At 34.6% G+C, this 25,940-nt stretch overlaps 4 protein-coding genes across 10 annotated transcripts; all 4 read left to right on the top strand.

The window, feature by feature from the left end:
- The first annotated feature begins 937 nt into the window (after positions 1-937).
- Positions 938-3,741, top strand: LOC114738573 (plant intracellular Ras-group-related LRR protein 5-like). The gene is given in 4 exon segments (XM_028926634.1): positions 938-1,163; positions 1,166-1,627; positions 2,202-3,118; positions 3,341-3,741. Coding segments are annotated over 4 exon segments (1,716 nt in total). The 5' UTR covers positions 938-955; the 3' UTR covers positions 3,470-3,741.
- A 5,413-nt stretch (positions 3,742-9,154) lies between these two features.
- Positions 9,155-12,076, top strand: LOC114738578 (eyes absent homolog). 5 transcript variants are annotated; one of them, XM_028926641.1, is made up of 6 exons: positions 9,155-9,288; positions 9,756-10,044; positions 10,123-10,290; positions 10,837-10,930; positions 11,063-11,212; positions 11,311-12,076. In XM_028926641.1, the coding sequence occupies exons 2-6, from the start codon at positions 9,799-9,801 to the stop codon at positions 11,568-11,570; spliced, it is 918 nt and encodes a 305-aa protein (XP_028782474.1). In that variant the 5' UTR covers positions 9,155-9,288; positions 9,756-9,798; the 3' UTR covers positions 11,571-12,076. The 5 variants fall into 5 exon arrangements, with proteins under 5 accessions (XP_028782474.1, XP_028782472.1, XP_028782469.1 ...); XM_028926639.1 differs by having other exon boundaries at positions 9,158-9,288; positions 9,783-10,044; positions 11,018-11,212; XM_028926636.1 differs by having other exon boundaries at positions 9,158-9,288; positions 11,018-11,212.
- A 3,175-nt stretch (positions 12,077-15,251) lies between these two features.
- Positions 15,252-18,389, top strand: LOC114738580 (protein LOL1-like). Of its 3 annotated transcripts, XR_003739543.1 has the most exons (7): positions 15,252-15,531; positions 15,625-15,765; positions 16,299-16,418; positions 16,650-16,763; positions 16,887-16,996; positions 17,392-17,640; positions 17,791-18,389. XR_003739543.1 is itself a non-coding variant. In XM_028926643.1 (6 exons), the coding sequence occupies exons 2-6, from the start codon at positions 15,705-15,707 to the stop codon at positions 17,428-17,430; spliced, it is 444 nt and encodes a 147-aa protein (XP_028782476.1). In that variant the 5' UTR covers positions 15,252-15,531; positions 15,625-15,704; the 3' UTR covers positions 17,431-18,389. The 3 variants fall into 3 exon arrangements, 1 of the variants encoding a protein (XP_028782476.1); XR_003739544.1 differs by having other exon boundaries at positions 16,650-16,780; positions 17,392-18,389; XM_028926643.1 differs by having other exon boundaries at positions 17,392-18,389.
- A 3,486-nt stretch (positions 18,390-21,875) lies between these two features.
- LOC114738572 (late embryogenesis abundant protein 6-like) lies at positions 21,876-22,443 on the top strand. The gene is made up of 2 exons (XM_028926633.1): positions 21,876-21,973; positions 22,159-22,443. Exons 1-2 carry the CDS (start codon positions 21,887-21,889, stop codon positions 22,441-22,443), a joined length of 372 nt encoding a protein of 123 aa, XP_028782466.1. The 5' UTR covers positions 21,876-21,886.
- The last annotated feature ends 3,497 nt before the right edge of the window (positions 22,444-25,940 follow it).

The following is a 25,940-nucleotide window of genomic DNA, read 5'->3' as shown; positions in this document are numbered from 1 at the left end:
AAGTGAGACTATGTTAGTTGTCATGATTTTACAAGTTATTCATAGCAGTGATTTAGCCTATAATACGTGTCTTTGAAAAATATAACGACATGGCACACAGAATAGGGTTTAAAGAGAGTACGTCAATTCTTCAGTTTGCAGGTTTATATATTATTTACATTAACCATTTTTTCATGAGTGATTTAATTTTTTTAATGATTTTAATGATCTTTTTAATATTTAAAATTATCTTAAAATGGACACTATTTCTCTATTTAGAAATTAATGACGTATTATTTAAATTTGCAAAAAGACACATAAATAATAGGATAGTTGTAAATTTTAATAGATATTATAAACACTAAAAAATAAGTCGAAAACAATTTTATATATAAGCCAAATACCGTTATAAATTTTAAGTAATTAATTGTAACTTAAATTGACATCAGTTTGTAGTATATTATGACTCATCTTTTTTATAAATATTAAATTTTAAAAATTTTCAAGTCGAGCTTTAAAATATTTTTCATCCATCAGACGTGCTTTTTTCAAATTGGACGATCAAAGACTTCAGGCATCATTTTACAAAACAGATCAAGTTGTCACTATCCCAGATTTTTTTTGAAACACATAAAATAGGATTATTACATTAAGAGTAAAATTGCCTAAAATTCAATAACAATCTAGAAATTTAGAATTGAAATTATTTTTAATTCTTAAAATTTAATCTTATTTTAATTTTGATTTCTAAAATTTAACATTATCTGTTTTTGTCTCAAAAACGCTGCTTCAAAAGATCAACAATCCTGACAAGGATTAAAAAAAAAATTAAATTTTAGGAATCAAGATGATATCAATCCAAAAATGTTAAAAGAAAAGGATTTACCGTCATTGTAAATAAACAGTGATGATAGTGACGTGTAGTCCTCTGGATTTTAGATTTTATATTGATATTTGATCCAAGGTAGCACTGCCGATGATTATTCCAATCCGCTTCCTTTGTCCAGGGAGGTCAGACTCAGAAACCAGAACACTTCGTAAAACCAGCTCCTTCCCTCATCTCTTTGCTTCATCCTCCACCTTGGTCGAGGCGGAGCGGAGAAAACAACCTTACTCTATGGCCATGGTGCCAACGAAGGACCCGCCATCACCGGCCTTTCTCGCCACCGTTGACGAGATTACGAGAATTACCGATCGCTTCCGCTCCGACCTTCGATTGAAGAAGTCGAAGCTGCCACTTCTGCCATCGAAACTATCGATAGCGAGGAGAATATGAAGCTCCAGGAAATCTCAATGCAGCAAGTACCCCATGGTGTTCCCGAGCAGCTGTTCTCTCTGTTACAAGAATTGAAGAAGACCGTGGTCTTGTTCCAGAGCCATGAACAGAGGAAAGAACCTCTTCACCTTCTTCAACAAGAGAAGATGTTTCAGACCCTTGCTGATCTTATTCAGAGGGCTGCTCAATTCGTTTCTGGGGACGCTACGGAACCGGAACCGCCCAAATTGGCCGAACCAGCGGGGAAAATCGAGACAGATGTTGGTATCGGTGATGAGAGTCTGCCGAAGGGAAAGGAAGACGGAGAAAAAATGGAGAAAATCAATCTCGAGGTTGAAAGAAGATCCTCCTCGAAGATATCTTTCTCTGCTGGTTAGCTCCAATTCCTCTCACTCTTGTGATTCCCCCCCCCCCCCACCCCCCAAAAAAGTAATCCAATAACATAGTTAACAGGGATAATGCTTCTTTTGCTTTTCCTGTACATATTTTATATCCGGATTATGTTTTCAAATTGGAAAAGTAAACACCGAACGGCCAAATCCGTCATAATTTGGTCTGATTATGTTCGCACAGTTTTTTTAGATGCTCTGTTATATGTGTTGGGTTTCCCCCCCCCCCCCCTCCTTTTTTCGGCCTGAGTATAGAGATTCATTAAAAGAACTCATAGCCTCTGGAGACTTCAATTACTGTTGTTAACCACTCGTATTATCCCACTTGTATTATCCCTTATTTGGCCTCTAGTCTTTAGGATTTGACATGATCAAACATGAAAGCCAAAAATGGCAACGGAATCTGGTACTTATGGTAATTTTGTATTAATCAATTTTATGGAGCGATTTTATCTTCCTACAGTAGTGTGTGGTGGCTTCTGTAACTTGCAATCCTTATCTTATCAATCCATTCACTCAGCTAAATTCTCATCCTTTGACTTGAGAGTATTTTGCAGATGATGGAAACTCCGATAAATTAAGTCTCATGAAAGTGGCCACGGTTATTGAAAACTGTGCTAATAGTGGAGCAGCAATCCTTGAGCTCAGAGGGAGACTTGTGGACCAGATGGAATGGTTGCCTGTTTCAATTGGGAAACTCTCTTATGTCTGTGAGATGGACTTATCTGAGAACAGAATCATGGCTCTTCCTTCCACCTTTGGGGATCTCAAGGCCTTAACAAAGCTTGATCTTCATGCCAACCAGCTTATAAACCTTCCGCACTCGTTTGGGGAATTGATCAACCTCACTGATCTTGACCTCCGCGGGAATAGATTGAGATCACTGCCAGCTTCTTTTGAAAAGTTGGAGAATCTCATTGATCTGGACTTGAGTTCAAATGAATTCACAAAGTTACCTGATTTGATTGGGAATTTAAGAAGCTTGAGGAGATTAAATGTTGAGACAAACGAACTTGAGGAGCTACCTTACACAATTGGAAATTGCTCATCACTCTCAGAGTTGAGAGTAGATTTTAATCAGCTCAGAGCCCTTCCTGAGGCAATTGGGAATCTTGAGTTGTTAGAGATTTTAACTCTGCACTATAACAGAATTAAAAGGTTGCCTACTACAATGGGGAACCTGTGCAGATTGAAGGAACTTGATGCTAGCTTTAATGAACTGGAATTTTTACAGGAGAACCTATGTTTTGCTGTGAGTCTGAAGAAATTAAATGTGTCGAATAACTTTGCAGACCTAAGAGCCTTGCCAAAATCAATTGGGAATCTTGAAATGCTTGAGGAATTGGATATAAGTGATGATCAAATAAAAGCGTTACCAGAGTCTTTCAGGTTCTTGTCCAAATTGCGAGTATTTCGTGCTGATCAGACTCCTCTGGAGGTACCGCCCAGAGAAGTGGTCAAGTTGGGTGCTCAGGTATGTACAAACTTGCAGAGAAACTACCTTTTATCTCACAAATACTTGGCACTAAACAATGCTTTTGGGGAGGGGTAGGGAGTGGATTAATTATTTTGAAGTTCAAGAAGTATTTACAATACTAACTAATGAGAGGTAAAATATAATATCCCTGGGTAACATTGGAACGTCATTCTGTTCTCAACAGAACTGACCTAAACTCCACTCTCTTTTGTTCTCCAGGAAGTTGTGCGGTACATGGCCGATTTTGTAGCCAAGAGGGATGCGAAATTTCTGATACCAAAGAAGAAGAAGAGGGGGTTTTGGTTCTGGTTTTGCTCAATATTTTGTCCCCAGCAGAGACGACTTTAAATGAAACTATGCCGTTAAGTTCTCTCACGTTACATTTAACCCTCTTATGTGATTTGGTAAGCCTCTCTGAGGGGAACTGTTCAATAGTTGTGGACTTTTGCTTAATCGTGCTGCGAGTGTTTTCATCATAACACCGTAAATCTATGGTGTGCCTGTCAGTTGTAAATGAAATGGACGAAAACAAAATAATGTGATAGTAATAACAGGAACATCATCCTGCTTGTGCTTTGTATAAAATCTTGTCTTTATGTTGTGATTCGTGATTTCATATACTTTACAGTGATTTCTAGTGTACCTCTTCTACTGGACTTGTGAAATTGGGTGACGTCAGATTTTTTTTTTAAGGGAAATATTTGGTAAGAGGATAACAAAGCGTAAATCTAAAATCAAAGTCATTTCAAATGATTAAACTTATAATTAAACTTTGTGCTTGCTTCATGTTACATAATTATATTATCTCATGAGTGACCAGGATCAGAACATGTCTTTGAAAGGAATGCCTCTGGCTTTTTGGTTCAGAGAATATTTACAGAGATATTTACTGCGATCTTTGTAGGTGATGAACTAACTCTTTTATGAACTAAACCAACTTTTGTTGGCTTACTATATATTCTAAATTTAATGAAATCTTTGAATTTTAGAGTCAATACTTTAGTATTATGCTTGTTTATTATTTTCAAGAGGGGTAAATACATTTTTTTATCTCTCAAGTTTGTTATTATTTTAGTTTTGGTTTTTCAAGTTTTTTTATTTAAAATATTAGTTTTTATAATTCAATAAAACCGTGAATTATTTTAACCTTAAAGGAACTATAATTTATATTTTAAAATTTAAAGAACCAAAACTAAAATAAAAACAAATTTAGAGAGTAAAAATGATATCAACCTTTTCAAAAATAAACAGTATAAGAGCTTATTATTAAAGGGAGAAAAGAGTACAGATATTTGATTGTTTCGTTAAATTCTTGCTTGCGTTGTACCAAAAAAAAAAAACAAAAAACAAAATTCTTGCTTGCGTCATTGAACTCGAGCGGAGTTTGGTTTCATTGGTTCATGGGAATGCCCGTTGCGTAAAACGGTAACAAAGAAAGATGAATGGATAAGCATGAGATCACTAGGGAAGAGTAAGAAATAAATTGTAAGTGTCCTTCGGTAAACAAGCCATACTGACTTAAATATCCTTGACAATAAAATAATGACAGAGTTTAAGAAGATTCCCATTATAAATAATTCGGTACTAGGAGTTTTTTAATGACCCATCTGCAAAAAATTATTTCAACAGAGTGGATTTAGATTAGGAGTCAAACAAATCAATGACAGCGGGATGAAGCAATCTTATCCAGTACGGCATAATTTTTTTCTGGTTATATCTTAAAAATTCTCAAGTCACTTACGGCTTGAGTCTAATATTTGTCTGACCGGAAATTTTAAAATTAAAATTCTCCTAACAAATATATTTTTTAAAATTTGAACTTATGTTTTTCTTCTTATTAAGTCCAGTACATCATAATTTTGTGTATTCCTTCTTATCTCATTCGGATATAGCCATGGCTGAATTATAAAAGCTGTTTTTCTCAATTAAAAAAGTATATTGGGTTTGGTTTCTCTCAACCTCCATTTACTTTTCAATAGAAACAACTAGTTTGAGTTGCTTTTCAAATTACTTTTAGCTTCTTTAAAGTGAGGTGCTTAAACATAAATTTCGTTACAGTAACTGGATTTTAACCACACCGATTTTTTATTAATTAAAAACCAGACACACCCACACACGCACTCAATATTAATGGAGATGTAAGAATGATGACGCATAACATCAGTTAGGTTCTCCCAAATAGTTATATTAAGTACAGTAATAGTGGTTGAGTAGAAATAAATAATATAGTAATTTTTTCGGCCAACAAAGTTAATTTTATTAATAAAATAATATAATAATTCATAAAACGCTTAAAATGAAAAACTGGTCTATGAAAACCATGGGCTTAGTTTGCTCCAGAAAACAAAACGATGGGCTTAAACCGGCGCATCTTTTTCCTTAGTGTTCTTATGATCTAGATTCCCGTGTAAAGAATCCAGATAAAAAAAAAAAAATCCTTTGTAAAGTGCTCACATTGCATATCTGACATTGTTTTGAATATGATTACTTCTAATAGGAGGATACCTATAAATAGAAAAAAAAATTTTAATGTTTTAAATTATCTCAAACAAAGGAATATTTTGTTAGATGGTATGAATTGTCAAGCTAGTAAATTTATTTGATGATGATGATTTATTCGATCTTCTTTACAAAATAAAATGTTTCAATCTTAAATATTTTTTTTTTTTTTTTGGCCAACTGGTTTTATTAAATTTGAATATAGTACGTTATCTACAACTTGTTGATAAAAAAAATATAACAAGGAATCAAAAGGTCCAATGAAAGAAAGATCAAAGTATGAGAGTTCTTTCATCTCTATCCTTCTTAACAAAAGCTCTGACTTTTTATTAAAAATAAAGGGTCAAAATTTACCCAAAAAAAATAAAAGAAGAGTCAAAATGCTACAGTGCTTGCATTCACATGGGACGTCGTTATCAAATTCATGTTACAAAATTCATAGCCAAAAAAAAATTTTAATTTCCAATTTGATGACATAACTTACAAAGTACTGTGTTGTTTATTTTCTCTAATTATTTTTATAGCATTGCGTTGTTGATATTGGATTTTGGGAGTGTAAAGTATTTTTAAAAAGTATTTTTTTTAAAACGAGACAAACTCTTCCACATATCGTAAAAGTATTTTTAGAATCATGGTTTGCTTTCTACCCAAACACCCCCTTCTTCTGATTTGACATATTTAATATTTAAAAATGATACATTTTTCTATACAAAATTTGAAGCAAATTGCATCAAATGTTTTCTATAAAATGATTTTCTAGTCTAATTCATCATCAAAATCTCACTTCAAATCTATATGACGTTGTTTTTGTCCAAGCATTACATATTTAATTGACAGTATCCTTTTCTATAAAATTGACTTTCTTGCCTGTCATTTGGAAGGCTTGTAAGAACATAGTGTTAGAAAGTTGATAATGCATATAAGATTTAAAATAATATAATCGATACAGGACAGTAATTTTTTAATGACAAAAATATTGTTGGAATTTTTCATAATTCTAAAGTCATTGCTCATTATTTTACTTCAGCAATGGAAAATGCTACCTCCTCCAATGAATCTATAATACAGAGCAGTGATAATTACTTCGTGTTTTAGAGAAATTGTTCGTCAAAACTTCAATTTTCTCAATAATTTTATATCTTTTCAGTTATACTCCTTTAAAATACTCCTCATTTCTTGCATTAAAATAATATATGAATGATTTAATTAAAAAAACATGAAAACTACACACTTTCTTATATTTTGGATGAAGCAAAGCTTTCAGAAATTGCCCTCTATTGTATGTCGGAGGGAGTAAATAAGATTTAAGAGATTTGAAATTAAATCATAATAAAATTCTTGCTAAATTACTCTTATTGTTGCTAAAATAGATTAAATAAACAAATTTTTCTTACATTTTTTTGGGTTTTTTCTTTTTGCCTTGAATTGAATGATGTTAATTGAACATTTATCTAATGTGAAAAAAAATTCAAAACTGTTGTGAAAACATTACAAAATGTGTGTCAAATAAAGTCTCACGGGGAAAAGATAAGAGGAAGACAAGTGTGTATATGAGATCAAGCTTCTTTAGGGAGGTAAATGGGCCAAGAGAAAAGTAGGCATTGTGCACACAACAACGGGCCACCAGGAGGAAAACGTAGTTAAAAACTGGTGATTTCCCCCCTGTGTGTGAATTAGATGTGGTAACACACTCATTTTACGAAAATCAATTTTAAATATTTTACTAAATTTTCTTAAATAAAAAATGCTTACCGGAAAAGTCCTATTTTTGAACCTGTTAAAATTAAAAACGTTGTCGTGTTGTTTTGTGGCTGACCAGACATGTTTGGATCGTTCTATCTTCAACGGAACCTACAGCGAAATAGAGGGAAGTGTTCTCTGGTGGTGTGGCTGTTCATGTCTATATAAGGGCTCGTTGAGAGAACGTGAAATAATCCACTGTGGTCTTCCTCCTCTTCTCTATTTTTGTGTTCCTTCTGTTGCAACTGCTTTCACTGTTTTGCCACCTTCCTCCGCGAGAAGGGTTCGTTTGATCCTGGAGAGTGCCGCTTCCTGTTATGTCGAGGGGTTACGGAATATCTCTCAAGGACAGTGACCTTGTGACACGACTCGGACCGAATTTTGCTAGTTTCTGTTTGCTGCCGCCAACAAAAACAACTAAGGATTAAAAGTTTAATCATACACTAAAAACATATATAACTGATAATTAAGAGCTATTTCAACGCAAAAAATAGTTAAGATCTATTATGTCTTTATGATTCTTAAAATAAAACTATTTACGAACAGACAATACTTACATCAAATTATTTATATTTATTATGTTAAATTCTCTAATCACATATGGTCATGTGTCTTATTTTTGAAATATTAGCATTTTACTTATAAATCCACATAAAACACAAAAAAGACACATGGTTATATATGATTGGAGCATTTAACATAATGATATAATGAACAAAATGTATGAAGCTTTTATTGAATAATTTTAAATTGTCTTTCATAATTCCAAATATAAATTTGTATATATTTTTTATAATTTTTTTATTTAAATCTAGCTAATATATATAATTCCACAGTGTTATCTCAAATGATCCTTTTCAAGCCATTTTGAAAGCAATATGTAAGATAAACAGTAACATGAAAAAAAACTAATCATATTTATAACTATATATTAATTAGATTCCACGCCTACAAAATTTAAGACAGACTAAAAATAATATACACCACCTCCAGTCCTAATATAAAAGCTTGTTGGAAATTTGAGTTTAGCTCTAAATACAATACCTTAATTCATTTGATCTCATACTTATCATTTTTTTGAAGTACCTCTATTGATGGCACATGTTAATAAAATTTGCATCAGTGAGCAATTTCAATGCAAATAATTTAAGAAAGTATTTTAGGGGGAAAAAAACCAACATGTACTTTCAAAACATAACGAATCTAATTATTTTTCTTAATATGCTCAAATTAGTTAAGTGAATGTTAATTGGATCAGAGGTAGTATTATTTACAAATTTTGTTTTGGCACAACTCAGAGTATATTTAAGTTATTTTGGACTTAAAAATAATTTCTATTAGGCTAGGAGCATCAAGGTTAATGTTCTCCTAACAAGTGCGCTTTTCAGCGGGTAATCCTGTTTGAGACACTATCAGGTATTAAATATGGGCATCTCTTACAGTAAAAATTCAAACATTAGTTTATCATATTACAAAAGATCAACTCTTTTCATCAGACTCAATCTGGTAGTTTTACAATATTTTTTTTTTTGCTAAAGCATAAGTATCCTCCTATTGGAGACAATCCTATTCGAGACATTGTCAGATACTAAATGTGAATACCTCCCCTAACAGAGACCACGTTGTGAGGAACTAGTCTCTTCTGTTAGACCAAAGCCCCGTTGGTTGGTAGTTTTACAAATATTTATGAATACTCAATGGTACAACTTTACCATTTCAGGCCCAGTTGTTCGTTGGGCCTCAACGGGAAAACAACTTTCAAGTCTTCGCGGAAGGCCATCTGGTTTGGGAATGAAACCCCAGATTTCTCACTGCTTCTCATTTCACTTCCAGTCTTACTCCTCCCGCACAAATCTCAACGCTTGTTTGACCTGAAATCATCAACCCGTCTGTTGCGCAGCTCCTTAGTCCTCGCTTTTCAATCCTAGGTACCGCAGTTTTGTTTGTCGTCGCTTTGTCTGTTCATTTATTGATTTGTTAGTCGATTTTATGCATCCAGAAACATTTTGTTTTAGTGATTTACGGAATTATTGCGTTTGAAATCAGGTTTTGATTGTACAAGTCAAATTCTATTTGTGATTTAGTTGATAACGCCCCGCTATGTATATAAAGACCCGATCAATTGGACAGCTTATTGAATAATCATTATGCACGTCAATGGATGAGCATGTTTGGCAATTTCGTCTGGGAAGAGTTAATTTTTGCTTCGTAGAGTTTCAATGCACAATCTGTAAGCTAAAACTCATATGGTGAGAGTGCTAACAGCATGTAATGATGTGAAACCCCTTCTTATGACTGATATGTCCTTTTACATTTGAAGGTCATTTGAATATGCATTGTAAAGGTTTGAGGATTTTTTTTTTTTTTGATACATTATCTTTTTCTGCCAAGGTAGCTATTGATAAGCTTCTACATTCTAGAGCTCAAACTGGATCGGAATGGCTGAGAAGTCCAGCAGACCTGACGAGGAGTTGAAAGTGCTTGGCAAAAATAAGATCAATCAAAATTTGGATGTGTACATATGGGACATGGACGAGACCCTTATACTGCTGAACTCTTTGCTGAAGGAGTCCTATGCAGAGGCTTTTAATGGATTGAAGGATGTCCAGAAGGGTGTGGAAATTGGGAGGATGTGGGAAAAGCTCATCCTGCAATTATGTGATGATTATTTCTTCTATGAGCAAGTAAAGTTTGGCTATCATGTGGAGATCAATTGTTTGATTTCTGGAATATTCGTAATTTGATGTGGATTTTTTATGCAGATTGAAAATTACAATAAGCCATTTCTTGATATTTTGAACCAATATGATGATGGAAGGGACCTCTCTGATTATGACTTCAACCAAGATGGCTTGGGTGCTCCCCATGATGATGACAACAAAAGAAAGCTTGCATACAGGCATCGAGTTATAGCGCAAAAGTACATATTGGTAAAAATAAAATATAGCTTATGCTATACGCATCTTTGTATGAGTTCACTTTTTTTTACCTCTGCGCATTATAATGAAATGTATATCCTTTCCTAATTAAATATTAAATTATTCACTTTTTCGTAACAAGTTTAGTTGTAAATGAGTGTTACATCTGTGATGAATTGACCGAGGATCCATCACAAAGATAAGAGAAAGCGCTTCATTAAATTTGTAAGTAGCTACTGCAAAATGATTGGGAATTTAACTTCTAGATTCCCATATCAACAAACTGATAGTTATAATAGATGATAAAAAACTTTTTGACAAATTAATTCTTGTAATATAGGGTTAGACTACCTTTTCAAAATCCCCTTAGAAGCATAAGTGCATCAAATGCAGATAGTGATTTTAATGACTGAAAGTTGATGCACTTGATGGAGCATGAATATGTTAGAACTGAGAATAAGGTTGTAACCCAAACAAGTGGTGCTTTACTTTTTTTGCAAACTCATTCATCACTAGCATGATCTGGCGTGAAACTTAACCTTCTTATTCTTGCTTCAGGGTTTAAAGAATCTCTTAGACCAGGAGACGCTTAAACTCTGGGATCAATTGTATGAGACAACTGATGCATATACTGATAGTTGGCTTTCCTCAGGTAGTTTTGACTCTCTGACAATTTAGTGATTTTAATGGTGTCCTATGACTTGTTTTATTTATATCCCTCATCTTTGAAATACTGTAGCACGGGCATTTCTGAAGGAATGTTTGGGTGAAAATAAGGATGCAGATTCCTCTGTTGCGCTTCCTGAGACCAGTGCTAACTCAACCAATATGACACACCGGCATCTTAATGTTTTAGTGACATCTGGATCGTTGATACCCACCCTTGTAAAATGCATGCTCTTCCGTATTGACAACCTGATAACTCATGAAAATAGTGAGTCCGATTTTCTTTTGTTTAATTTCCATGTTGCAGAATAGACTCCTCATTCCTAATATGATTACAATTCGTAATGACATACCATTGCATTGCAGTTTATAGCTCATGGGACGTGGGGAAAGTTCAGTGCTTCCGATGGATAAAGGAGCGTTTTGACCTTCCCAATGTACGTTTTTGTGTGATTGGAGATGGATGGGAAGAGTGTGAAGCGGCAAAAATCATGAAATGGCCGTTTGTCAAGATTGACCCACGGCCAGGCACACCATACAGATTTCCTGGGCTCACATTGAGAACAGTGAGCCACTACTTTTCTGTGGTGTATGGAAGTCTGAATGATGAGAACGATGAAGAATAGTGTTCATGATGTTGTCATCCCCCTTTCTAGGATTCCAAATCTGTACAAAATTCCAGGCCTTCAAGTTTCAGCACATGCGTGGATCACGGCTTAGATGGTCGTCACAGCTTAGTACAGCTTATGCTGCTAGTTGATGTTGAATAGGGTAAGGGGAACTACTTTTCTCTGACAATTGTTAGATAGTAAGTTGTAGATATGAATTTAAGCTGTGGATCGTCTGTCACTCTTAATAATGCATATAGGATTGTACATTGTAAAGGCCCTCGTTTGTCCTTCTCCGTTATTGCTGGGTTGGCGCATATTTGGAGAGCCAGAAGAAGACACCTCCCCTGCGGCCTTTTGCCACACTATCTTCCAAAGCGAGATTTGGAAGATTGGAAATAGAATAGTTTTCAGGCGACGCAAATCAATCACATAACTTGAATAAATTAGAACCGTTGATCGAATGTCAATGTTCCAGGGAATTTTCTCCTGATAATTTGATGATTTCAATATTTATGCACTTATTTGTTCTGGTCTCGGAAAGTTGATTCACTCCCCTGGCGACTGCAACCATTTTTTTTTGGCCCAAGATCCATCTAGGATGTGAACTTAACTCCTAAAATCGGAGAAGCTTTGTATAAAAAAAAAACAAAAAAGTTCGGAGAAGCTCTCACACTATTATTCTTTTAGGGATATTGTGCTTAAATATTTTAAACATATACACGAATGAGCATTCAGTATTTGAGATTTTTTTTTGTTCTTACATGTCTTGAAAGTTTTATTTAATAACATTTCTGACATGAATTATTTTTTGTTGTTAAGTTTGACTGTTAAAAACACCAATCAAACTGTGTAATTTAACAGTTAAACTTAATGACGAATGACGTCCAAGGTATTTTTGAAAATAAACTTCCAGTTAAAAAAAAAAAATACTGGTGTTAGGTATTTTTTTATGAATACTTTTAAGGTATTTAAATACCTTATATTTTTTTTTATTTACAAGACTCTAATTTTAAATCTTACTTAGGATTAGAGTTCTTTTCATTTAACTTAATTACTTGTACCATTGATGATTTTGGCATATTTAGGAATGATAATGATTTTTTTTTTGGTCAAGAGTTTCTCTTTTCGAGGCTTTGCGCGTGTAAAGTTTTTTGCCTCTCTCAATAATTGCACGAATGATAATGACTTTTCATTTCAATGTTTTTAAGCAACAAAATTTATAAATTTGTATTAAATTTTAGGAATATGAACTTTGGCATATTATCCTTAACCTCTTGTCATTATCTTTCACTTGGATATAATTTTTTTTGTCGCTTTTATAAATATTTGCTGATTTTTTTTATTTATGCTATCGAATATTATTAATAATCAATTAAATCTGAGTGGTACTAATTATGCCGCAGCAAAACTCTGTTGATTCATTAATTAGTTGTCTGTCTTTTTGACAGCAGATAAATGAGGATTGGCGTAAGCTATACTATGCTATAAATCCACTCACTAACTGTCTTTTGCCAGTTTGAGGCATAGCCGCATAGATGGATTGATTTGATTTAAGGATAAGATTATTCACTCAATATTTCAATATGGATGAGATCGAGGCAAAATCTCCAAATGAACAATTCGTTCATTTGATTAATAATTCAGTCTGTGGGGATTACTTACTAAGGTAAGCTTATCGTTCCAATTTGTCAACAAGAGGGGCAGTTTCATTATCAACTTTGGCTTGTAATGCTGATATTTACTCCGGATCCTGCCAAGGTTGCCCCCCAATCCTTCTCTACCCCCCCTCTTTTATAATACTACTTCCGATCTTAAATATAAGATTTAGTTGACCAATTTGAATAGATTAAGAAAATAAGTTAAATTCATTATTTATAATAAATACGTGTTATCGTTACTAAAATATTCTCACTAATCAAGTTTATTGGCTAGAACTACTATTATTAGAATAACCATCTTGAAAAAAATTGATAAATATGAGAGACAAAATGGATTGGAGTATTATATTTAGAACTAAAATAAAAATTAAACGAAGTTTTATATTAAGGACCGGAGATATTACCTAACAAAGATAGTTTTTTTTTTTTTTGAAATAAATGAGGCATAAAGTAATATGAAATTATGTGCATGATTTAACCTGCAACCTCCTGCTTACAATCTAATAAGGATGAATTTCAATACCATATTCTACCTTTGTTTTAAGGACAAATTTTGGGTTAAGTTGCTCATGTCCATTAAATTAAGTTCACATACGTATTTAACAATAACAAAATAACAGATGTCTATATCAAAATTTACAAATTCTAATTTACATTATAAAAATCGGTATACAAAAATTTATGAGTATTTGCAGGTAACTTTACAAGTACACAGAAGCATTTTAACAATTAGTAATATCACAATAATAAATGTGTTTGGAGCTTGACCTAATGAATATAACCTAACTTGTTCCTCTTTTAAATATGCTTTCTTTATTTTTCTTTTCTTTTCTTTCTTGATTTTCCTTTTGGCCTTCTTTTCCCCCTCCAACGGGGTCCGGAGGCTAGAACGCGGAGAAAATCCTATAAAAGTACACAGCTTTGGTGGTCCCTCTGATCTTGCATGCATTAAGCTTATCTATGGGCCTTGTTTTTAGTTCTTTGTATCATCATAATGTTTCTCCCATTACAAAAATTGCTGGTTCTGTTCTGCCCATACCTCATAAGGACTTTTCTTAGTGGTTTCCTCTCCTTGGATCTTCTCAAATCTTAACTTTCCATTCTTTCACTTTCTTTGTCTTCTTCATTTTTATATTCTTCTCTATTCTACGCCTCAAATCCCCCCCCCTCTCATTATTTTCCCTTAACAATTATACATCCAGATACAGTTTCTTTCTGCAATGATTGTACAAGTAAATTTTGTCTTGGTACATTTGGTAACAGGTTTGTGTGTTGTCATTGCAGAGTTACATATACCCAGGAAGGGAAAAGAGCAAAACTTTTCACGGACATACTCAGAAGCCTAACGTGGCTCTGACTCACCAACTACAGCAATCATCTCATCTTCTTTTGTGCAATTATCACGTTGCTGTTTTAATCCATGAGAAATAATCCTCTCACCTACTAATTACAAATTCCTTGCTGATCAAGGAGAAGAAGTGACTCTTAACTACAACTGGAAAAAACTTGATATTGCAACCTGTTTTTGCAAGGGAATCATGTTCTGGGAGGAATTTTAATAAATAGTTAACAATAATGTGATGCTCTCTAAAAGCGCAAAGACAGAGAAAACATTGGACCACAAAGCTTAAATGCTCACTCAGGCTTGGTTGTGGCTTCAACATCCACAGCACACAGAGTGGTGAGAAGAGTTTTGCAGACGGCCCTGATTGCCCTGTAGAAGCAACGTGGCTCATTCTATACCATCAAACTCCATGACAGAAAAGGAAGCGTAGCTAGTTTGCATCACTCACGTGCGTGCACTGTATTGTTCACCAATGGTGAGGGGGGAGGGAGAGAGAGAGAGGTAGAGGGGGAGAGAGGGGTAGGACCCAGGATTGCTTGGCGGGGCTGATCTTGATATGCCACCAACAGAAACGGTAGTTAACCAGATATATAGTGGGAAAGCAAGCAATGAAAGTTTCTAAAACTTAAAGAATGAAGGTGAAAAAAATAGGTGGTCTTTTTACAATACAACTTTTCTAGCTCTATTTCTCTCAAATGCTCACTTATATCCTTTCTTTCATTTCCTCCTTCTCCTCCCTCTCTCTTTCTCTCTCCTCAAACTTCTTCCGTAGAAGCAGAGTAGCTAAGGGCACGTGTTTGCCGCACTACCCCCATTATTCAACTAAATTTCATTTCCTGTGGAGAAGGGTGCTCATGCTTTTCTGATTCTGGGCTTCTTGCATGGCTTTCTGAGGAGAACTTTGTGTAATCTGACTCTACTATTCAGTTACACAGGCTGTGCTCTCATTGGCAATTGGCATCAATGGCAAATTGTATTGTCTTTTCATGCCTTTTAACTCCATCGACATTTGTATTACTTTCCTCCCTTATTTTTTGAATCTTTACATTCTCTCCTCTTTTTCCAGGAATTGTGAAATGGGAGAGAGAGTTTTGTTCTCTGCGTAGATATTGGAAGAGAAAGAAATATTATTCTTGAGAGATTATAATGCCAGTTCCACTTGCCCCTTACCCTACACCCCCAGCTCCATATACGCCTCCAGCTAATGGTATCTTTCTTTTTCTGTGCTTGCTTTACTCATTCATGTCGTTCCTCTCTGGTCGCTTGCTAAGAAAGTAGCCTAGAAATCTTAGCACCCAGGAACTTTGTGGTGATGATGGATAGATTGAAGGAGGATTTGAACTTTTATAGCTTATTTCATTTTGGAAATTGCTATGTTCTCTTTTGTTATTAGTAGCCAATGTAGGAAAGAGAGCAAGTAATTAGACAGGACGAATATAAGATTGAAAGGAGTTAAAAAAAAAGGCAATTCTGCTTTCCCCCAGGGAACGGAAAATTGGTGAATTAAACATGAAGATGTGTTTGATAAAATTCCTTAGTGACTCTGTTTTGTATCGAATACGTGGATTTGACCTATCCGATAATATGTCTTCATAGTCCAGTTTCTCACTTGGTGTGGAAGCTACAATTTACTTGCTATAGTATCAATTTTAAAAGGGAAAAAAGATAGTATTTCTGGTCATAGATCATCCATTTGACAATGAAACTTACAAATGATTTGTGAAAATCTGGGTTTGTAAGGAGGTACACAACAGAGTCAGCTTGTGTGTTGTGGGTGTAGAAACCTTCTGCTCTATCCAGTTGGAGCAACATCTGTGTGCTGTGCTGTTTGCAATGCAGTCACTGCAGTGCCACCTCCTGGTATGCTTCTGTTCCTCTCTTGGTCTATATGTTTTCTAATCAATATGTTATATGAGCTTAATTTTCTGCCTGTGTCACAAAATAAGCTCTTTTGATGAATGATATACATAAAGAGTTGGTTATTGATAAAACACAATAGTATAAGGCAATTCATATAACCGGCCTACCTAGTGGATAAGACTTATTGTTATCATCATCATCACCATCTACAAAGCATTTTTACATGGTCAGGCACAGAAATGGCCCAGTTGGTTTGTGGAGTCTGCCACACTTTACTCATGTACATACGTGGGGCGACAAGCGTGAAATGCTCCTGCTGTCACACTGTCAATCTGGCTCTGGAAGGTATTCAACTATTTAAGGTTGTACCTCTGTATAAAGGACACTTGGATCCGGACATGTCTTTCTAGTGGGCTATCATATTGTTATGAACTTATGATCTGAATCGCTACTGTGCATTTGTGACAGCAAATCAGGTGGCACATGTCAATTGTGGAAACTGTAGAATGCTACTGATGTACCAATATGGAGCAAGATCTGTTAAATGTGCAGTCTGCAATTTTGTAACATCTGTTGGGGTTAGTGCAGTCTCCTAGTCCTATACTTACAGCTCATTTATCTCATACATTTCCTTCGTTTGCTTTTAACAACTAAAAAAAAAAAAAAACTCTTAGTCAATAGCAATTACTAAATAGATGCTTTTTAGGCGGTTCAAGACTCCATATTAATCAGTATCAACATGTAATATAAGATTTATAGACCTGTATAATTCATAAACAATATAAAGCAGTACTCAAATTTTGTACAATATATGAGGAGAAGTGTTCTTTTTTTTTTTTTGGGTGATAGTCTATTTTTGCAATAAATGATGTAGAACTTGCTTTGGCAATTTGATACTTGAACAAAAGTTCTGTTTATAAAATAGCATGCTTCAATAATTCTTATGAGCGCGTTTGTTTACTGAATGATGCAGACCTCGGCAAGCACAGTTGAGCAGAAGTTCAGCGCCTAAATCTTCACAGTAACAAAGTCGTATGAGAATCTACCACTCTTGATGTGGATATCAGAAGGCAGATGCGTTATTTTCATATTCACATCATGTATAGAGTTATTGCCCTGTCGTGATTTTGTCCAATAATTTTGATAACTTGGGTGTACGGATAACTATTCATGATAAGATTCTTGATTCTGTGTGCTTTGAAAATCTGCATGTTTAGATAAGGTGAGTTCGATTTTTCTCTCGTTGCCAACTTTTTTGAAAAGCATCGCCACAACTTGATCTCTATTCTGTCTTTTGAATCAGCATAAAAGTCAAAGTATAGCCATCAAGGTTAGCAGTCAAAATAAGGAACTAGATGGTTTAATTGTGCAGGATAAGATGCCACCGAGCACTTTGATCAACTGGAAGGAGTTGTTCCAGCTTAATCAAAGGTTACAGGTTCGGTCTTTTGGGAACACGATAATATAGGTGGTAAGGTCACTGCTCATATAGGTCATACTATGGTTTGATCTAGATTAGTCATGTTTGTAATTCCCTGAGGGGTTGGCCAGGATATTGGGTGCATATGCAAGGGAAAAAAAATGTGTTCGATAACATCTGGGTTTGTTCAAATATAGATTTTGAAAATTGATTGAGGTAAGGCTTATTCAACAGAGGTTGTTTATTGCAGAGTTTTGTAATTGCTGACTTTGACCAGCATGGCTTATTTCATGAGTCCTCTAGACACACCAACAATCAGATAGACACTAGAAACCTTATCAAAATCCAGCATGAGCTTTTTGGCTTTGGTTGACCAACTTGCCCATGCTACTTTCAGTGAACCTCCAAAATGGGTTTCTGAATATTATTTTTTCCAATTAATTTAGTTTCTTCTTTTGCTGGGCTGGCATGGATAATTATACAATATAAAATTTTATAGCAAGCTGTATTATTTGTATTTGAAAAGTGTTTATGAAGGTATTTTTGAAGTAGATGTTGGTGCTCCAAACTTGGATTCAACTCACTACTTTTACTGATATCTCCTTTTCCTATTTCTTTTGGTTTTTTTTCCCCAAGTTTTAACAAAGGAAAACATGTATAGTTTAATTCATTTTTTGACTGGTCTTAACAAAATACCCTTACGTGGTACATATGATGAAGTAGCCTCAGCTTAATGTCCGAAAAATTGTAGGAGTCTGAATGGCATCTTTATCAGTTTAATGGCTTAGGCTGGGTCAGTCATGGAATGGCATCTTTTTAATTCTTGACGGGAAATTTAATCTAATTTAACTTTACTGGCATGTTTTAATTAATAGTTGCAGAATTTGAAATAAAGATTATCTTCCAATTATCACTTTTTTAAGAAAATAAAATAAAATTTATAATTTAAAAAATTACAAATGAGGAGTTTAAATTTAAACCATTCAATTTACATTCGAACAAAATAAATCTCATCACAATGATGATTATACATCATGAGCACTAAATGGAGATTCATCAGTACTCAACTCGACAAAAGAATTAAATTGAATGAAAACAGTAATAAAGAGATAAAAATGAAAAGCTACTGTGTTGAAGGACCCAATTGATAATTTTGTAAACTTCTTAGAGGTAATTTATTTTTGAATAGTTAGAAAACTGAGATTGAAAATAGCAGCATGACGAAGAAGTTTTAAAGAAAGAAATGTTAACTGGGGCATATCTTTTATTGAATCACATAACAAAAGCAACCTTTTTGGTCGTTTGGAATTTAAATCACGTCCTTTTCAGCCTCTTGTTCTTCTCATCCACTGGGTTTGGAGGCGTGCCAATCCTTGAGGAAGTGGCAAAAATCAACCACGGTGAAGTGATCTGATATGGACATCTCTTCTTAATTATCTCTGATCCTCTCTTCCCCGGCGAATATCTGTGTTCCCATCATTTAATAAACGTCTCCCTCAACTGATAATTACTCTTTTGTGATTATATGGCATGCCTCGGTCTATGTAAGATACTCCAATCTTCATAACAAAGACAGCCTTCTTTTCTATCATATTTTTTTAGTACAAAGAGGCAAACTTGTGAGTAAGCCTGGATTTGTCCATTACTGGGGAATTTAATCATCTTTTTACAGGGAAGCGTTGAAGTTGTGCTGATCATCTTGCTAGAAAGGCTCATAAGTGGGGCGACTTGGAACCATATAGGTCATTGAACAACTTCTTTATCTTTGATTCAAAAGCCTTCACTGATTTATTAAGACAATGTTTTTGGATGAAGAAGCATCAAGTTCCTTACTATCAGTGAGGGACCCATTTCATGTAGTGGGACCCTGGGTCAATTTTTGAGAATTTGATCGTCTTGTTGTGGCGAGACTGGCGTTTCAATTGGGAAAGAGGACCACGAGGGCATATGCTTCTGCCTGATGCCATGTAATCAAAATCATGGGACCCCAAAATTCAATCCAAGGCAGATTTGCCTTTTCCAACATGAAAGATGAACCATGTTTGTCGAGTTGGGTGCATAGTGGCACACATAGTTCCCTCCACTCATAATTTGGTTTCCACGGTGCTGTTTTCTTTCCTCAGTAGTTAGTAATTGAAGAAAAATAAGTTATTAAATACTACTTTCGATCCTTAATATAAAACTCCATTTGTCTTTTATGTTGGTCCTAAATATAAGACCTCAATCCATTTTGTCTCTCATATTTACTCAATTTTTTCCAAGATAGTTCTTCTAATAATTATAGTTTTAGCCAACATACTTGATTAGTAAGAATATTTTAGGAAAAACAACACCTATTTATTACAAATAACTAACTTAACTTCTTTTTTTAATTTTCTCAAATTAGTCAACTGGCTCTTATAATTAAGATCAGAGATAGTAATTTGTAATATAAAAAATTAGAACTTCTAAATTTTTGGAGCCCAATTTCATTCCTTTCTGGGTTTCTCTTCAATTAGATTTGCATCTACATGCATATAACAAAATAAAAAGAGCAAGTTTAACTCATATAGAGCAGGCCCAATCAACGGAGGTTTCTTTAAGATATTAGTAGAAAACAAAAAATCGGACCGAACCAGTCGGTTCAATATGAAAACCGATGAACCGGCTATTGGTCCGATTTGGTTTAGATTTTAAACCAAGGGGGAGTTGAACCGGTAGTGAGTCAAACAGGAGTGTACCGGTAATGAATTTGGATGATTATGTTGTTATTGGTCCTATTTTTTCTCATTTAGCTCTTAATATCTTAGTCCCTAAAGATTTAAATAAATTTTAATAATAATTTTGGTATCAATAATTATTAATTTTAGTTAATCATGAACCATAAAGATCAAAATTCTCAATGTTGTTATACTTTATTATTGTTACAATCAAATCATTGTAATATTTCCTTATACTTTGTTATGAGTAATTATCAATGTTGTTATATTTTGTTCTTTTCAATTAAATTATACTCCTCCGATCTTTAATATAAGACTCATTTAACTAATTTGATTAAATTAAAAAAGTTAGACAAGTTAGTTAATTATAAGAAATATGACATGTTTTTCCTAAAATACCATAATTATCTTTCTTAATACCCTCCCTCCCTCATTTTCTACTTGATTATAGTTGAGAAAGTATCCATATGAGTAATTTAGAAAAAAATGATAAATATGAGAAATAGGTCTATATTTAAGATCAAAATCAATTCAACCACTAAGTCCTATATTAAGGATTGGAGGAGTATTATTTTAATATAATCGGTTGGATCCTGAGTTGATCCCGGTCCGACCAACTAACTTTTGAACTATTATCTCAACCTGTTTAGTGTTCGGTCCGGTTTTTTGTTTCTTAGATGTTAGTATTATTTTGTGACAAGGAATATTGTAAAATCAGAATAAAACTTAGAAATGTCCCATCCTCTTCTTCTGACATCATGGTGACAACAATGTGGGCATATCATAATCTCGCATCCAATTTATTAATAAAAAAAGAAACTTGCATCCAAGTTGAGAATGCAAGGCATAACTATGTTTCGGTTTGTGTGAAAATAATAACTTAGTTGAAAGATGATAAATATAAGAATAGAAATGAGATTGAGCAGCAGTAGCTTATGAACAGAACAAAAAATGCTAGATATGTGTTCGGTGGATATCTATCCATCCTGCTATAAATAGAAAAAAGCACTACACAATAACATGCTGACAAAAGTGAGGAGACATGCTCAAAAAGAAATCATCTTGAATTTGTAATTTTCACTTTTTTCAATTATATGGTAACTGATAAACTAATAGTCGTCTTTGATTGGTTTCAACGTGGCAACAAGTAAATGGTAATAGCCCTGCATGCTGAACAAGTGGTGCCCAACGTGCCCTGCTCCGAAGTCTTCGTTGTCTCAAAACTCTGGACTTCAAATTTCCAGGACCTGCATATAAAAATAGAGAAACAAGGCTCTTCATCACAAACCCTTTAATCAATCGTTGTCAAATTGATTCATTGTTTGAAAGAACGAAGAACAAATACAGAGATGCAATCTACAAAGGAGAAGCTGAGCAACATGGCCAGTGCTGCCAAAGAGCACATCGACATCTACAAAGCCAAAATAGACGAAAAGGTCTGATTTTGGGCTTCCCCATATATTTCTATGCCGTTCAATCTTCCAGAAACATTGAACCTGTCTCGCATATATTATCAAGCTAATAAAGATAATAAAAAACGATTATAGTTTTCAAAGGATGTTTCAGCAGCATGATTGTTTAATCGTAGAATTGAATTAATCAAATGAGTTGAATGGTGCAGGCAGAGAAAGCAACGGCAAGAACAGAGGAAGAGAAGGTAATAGCACATGAACGAGCCAAGGCTAAGGAAGCTCAAGCAAAGATGGAGCTACATGAAGCCAAAGGCAGGCATGCCTCTGAGAAGCTAAGCGCCAAGCAACCACATCATTTGGTGGGCCATCACGACCCATCCTTGGTTGGAGCTCACCAACATGGGATGAACCAACCAGGCTATGGGGCAGCTCCAGCAGTGCCTGAAAACTCTCACCCATATGCAGGAAACTATCACGTGAACAAGCATATTTAGATGTCACGTTTCGCTGAAGTTCCTTCTAGGGGGGTCCTTTTTTAATATAGTCCCTTCTGATGTATCTGAGGATGGCTTGTATCCAGTGGTTTCATTAGATTTAAGTTTCGTGATGCTGCTAGTTTTTTTTCTTTTGGGAGCAACCGATGTCATAGTTGTACATTCATGTGGTTCTATTCTATCACAAAGGTTTGTTATTGGTCAAAAAGAAAACCAGAAGGTTCATTTTTCTAAATAATGAATTTCATTAAATGGAAGAGCAAGAAGCACATTTAAAGAAATTGCTATAAGAAACAATTAACGGATAGTCTCGCGCATGCAAGAGATTAGTTACAGAAAAATGCAGAGACTCGCCGGGAACTTGCCTTCAAAGTGTCTACTAGACAAGGTGGCAGCTTCAAAATGCTCTATCTGCAAGTTGGTCGCCAAGTTTACCTCTTTGGGCTTACTTCACAAAGCTCAAAAGTACGGGATTTTGCAGTTTTATATGCGGAATAAGAATTCTGGCTTCCTCATCCTCAACGTGTTTTAACTGCAGGTTCCCACCACATGAACATTAAACAGAAACTCAACGAGTCAAATGTCGGTCTTGTAAGATGTTTATTAGTTATACCCACTGTAATCTGCCATGGTGTTCCCCACACTGCTATAAAGTTTACCATTGGAGAGGACCTCCCTCGTCACTTTGACCAGCCTGCGATTACACTACACTTGGCCACAGTTTCATGAGGATCCACTGACAGTGTTAATGGTTCAGGATGAACCTCAGAACAGAATTCATCTGCTCCATCTCCATCTCCATCCATCCTAAGACGCTTTGCATATAAGCTCAGACAGACCCTGGAGTTGAGAAACACAAGAACCCAGAAACATGAACCGCCAGGAATGACTATGCATGCATGAAACTTCAAAGTTAACGAAGGAGAGAGAAGAATTTCAAAACATATAGAGATATCTGGATGTTATTAAATTACGAAAGGCTATAGATAACATGAACAACTATATCTACAAATAAAACCTGCTCTCTATACAGAAAGCACCGACTAACTTTAGTTTCTCCGCTTCCCCCATCATAATTTGCCCGGGTTTATGGCAAGCAAGCACGTCGAGATGTTAGTATGCTTAGACCATCCGTGAATGCAACAAATTTTTCTCCAATAACAACAAAATCCTAAACACCATGACGAAAATTCATCACAGAACAGTGGAAACTGAAAGGAGAAACAAAATAATAAAATAAGAAACAGTTTAAAACAAATTATTACTTACGTATTCCTTATGCATCTAAGTTCGTAGAAACCAGACCCCCCAGCCCACTCCTCAAGAAGGACAAATAATATCGCCACTGGTTGAAGGATAGTGCCAAGTTACTAAACTTTAGGATTTGAAAATTATTTTACTTTCTACCACAACAGGACAAGGGGATTGCTTTGTTAGATTCCCGATTTGGATTCAACAGTGACGCAGAAATGAAGCCAATACAAATATACAATGAGGAACCCGATAAATTCTGGAAAATAAGGGCTTGAGGACGCGATGGCAGCATAGGCACGACATAGTACTCCATAAAACAAAAACACAAACACACAAATGCAGTAATGAAAATAAAGAGAGATAATTGGAATGAAAACGAAGAAAAATGAAGAACCTGAACTCCTCCACACCTGACGTACAATGAGCAAGAGAGGAGCTATCTGATTCTGCCGGCGATCAACGATAATATAAACTGGGAAGCTAAAGCATTTGCGGCGAAATCCAGTTTCTTTCGTAAGCAAGAGTGCACGAGCATGATGAGCTTGAGCTTGAGTTTGATCATCGACGTCGTCCTTGGATTCGTGGAGACCGTCCTTTCACAAACCCCAGGAACCCAACTTACTTTCTGGGCAACCCAATCCCCAAACGGAGCGGGAAATTAAGAACGCAAAATGTTACCAAATTGAAGAGAGATCTTAGGAAAGAACACAGTGAGCACCGAGCAGAACAGGGGGCAGAAGCAGTACGGAGGAATGAGGATGGTGGTTCATGCACTCATCTTATGCATTTCGAGCCTCCGGAACGAAAGGAACAATGTTCTTAAAGTTAACGGCAATCTTTCTAGAGGAGCGTAAAGTTGAATGGCAAGAAGCGATACTATGATTATTGTCTATTGATTACTTGAATAGCGCCAGAGGCAGATACTATAACTCTGTGACGTGGCAATTAGGTTTGCATGGCCAAGAATCAAGATAACCGCCGTCATGTTCTACGTTTCCAATTAGAAATTTAGGACACATGTAAGTTGTAATTAGGGAGAATTACAATGAGGTTCCAAATAAGGAAAACAATTAAAAAACAAGTCCCAGATGTTGTCATTCTCACTATAGGACTTGTTATTATAGGCTGTTGAGGTTGTTATTGAGACTTTTTAGTAATTATTTCTCTTATGTGAGATTTGGTTGTAATTCTCCCTTCTAATTATGTCACAAAAAGTAAGCAAAGGTCATTAATTTATTAAATTATTTCAAAAAATTAAAATGATTCCTAAGTTTATTTTTATTTACAAGAATAAATAAAAAATTCTAGGGAATTGATTTTGAAAAAGGTTAGCTAATACTTCATTTTTTATTAAAAAAAAAAGACTAATGTGTAATATCGTTAATTTGTTTTAAAACATGACTACTATATAAGAGTATAAGACTTAAGTATTCTGGTAAAAGTGCTATATCTAGTATGGGTTGACAAATTATTGTATTTAACCACTAAATTGGCGAGTTAGTTATTAAGAATGCCCCAAAATTTTTCAACTTACTTTTGAAAGTAAAATGACCCTTAGCAAATTAAAAATTCCTGAAATGACCAAAATATTATCTATAAAAAATACAACTATTTAGTAGTTACAAATTAAAAACTTAGCACTGAGACAGAAAATTAAGTTGTCAAACCTCATAAAATGTTCTTGTCAAAAACTTTTTTTATAAATACGTCAAATTGATTCAATTGGGAAAAAAAAAAATTGGTAGTCACACATTAGTACTCAGACCAAAGAAAATCTAGTTACCAAGCATCAACAAATTTTCTTGTTGTGTTGATACTTTTGAATTTTTTTGCAAGCTCATCATATTAGCTTTGTATTAAAAAATTTGAGAAAATTAATGATTTGGTCTCTGTAATTCTTATTCAGTTGTAGACTTGTAGTTGGCCTAAAAAGTAATTCAGTTGTAACTCAACACTAACATTTTAACTCAAATCGTATGATTTTGATTCAATCCAACTCAGTTTTTATAATTTTAACCATCTAAAACACCAATCCCTTAGTTTCAAAAAAACAACTTTAATTCCTATAACTTTATTTTCTAGGGGATCTAACGTTTTAAATGCGTTGAGTCAAATTTCCGAGTCAAAATTATAAAATTATTTAATTTATGAATTTGGTCTTTCCCCCGTGATGACATTTTGGGATGAGAAAACTGCGCTCCCAGTGTTCTGACTTTGTGGAATGGCCAGTAATGAGGTTTCAG

The sequence above is a fragment of the Neltuma alba genome, unplaced genomic scaffold (assembly GCF_004799145.2).
Source record: "Neltuma alba isolate B1F8T4 unplaced genomic scaffold, ASM479914v2 tig00013629_pilon, whole genome shotgun sequence".
Classification (NCBI taxonomy): domain Eukaryota; kingdom Viridiplantae; phylum Streptophyta; class Magnoliopsida; order Fabales; family Fabaceae; genus Neltuma; species Neltuma alba.
Note: the sequence above shows the minus strand (reverse complement) of the source record. Positions and strands in the feature narration are given on the sequence as shown.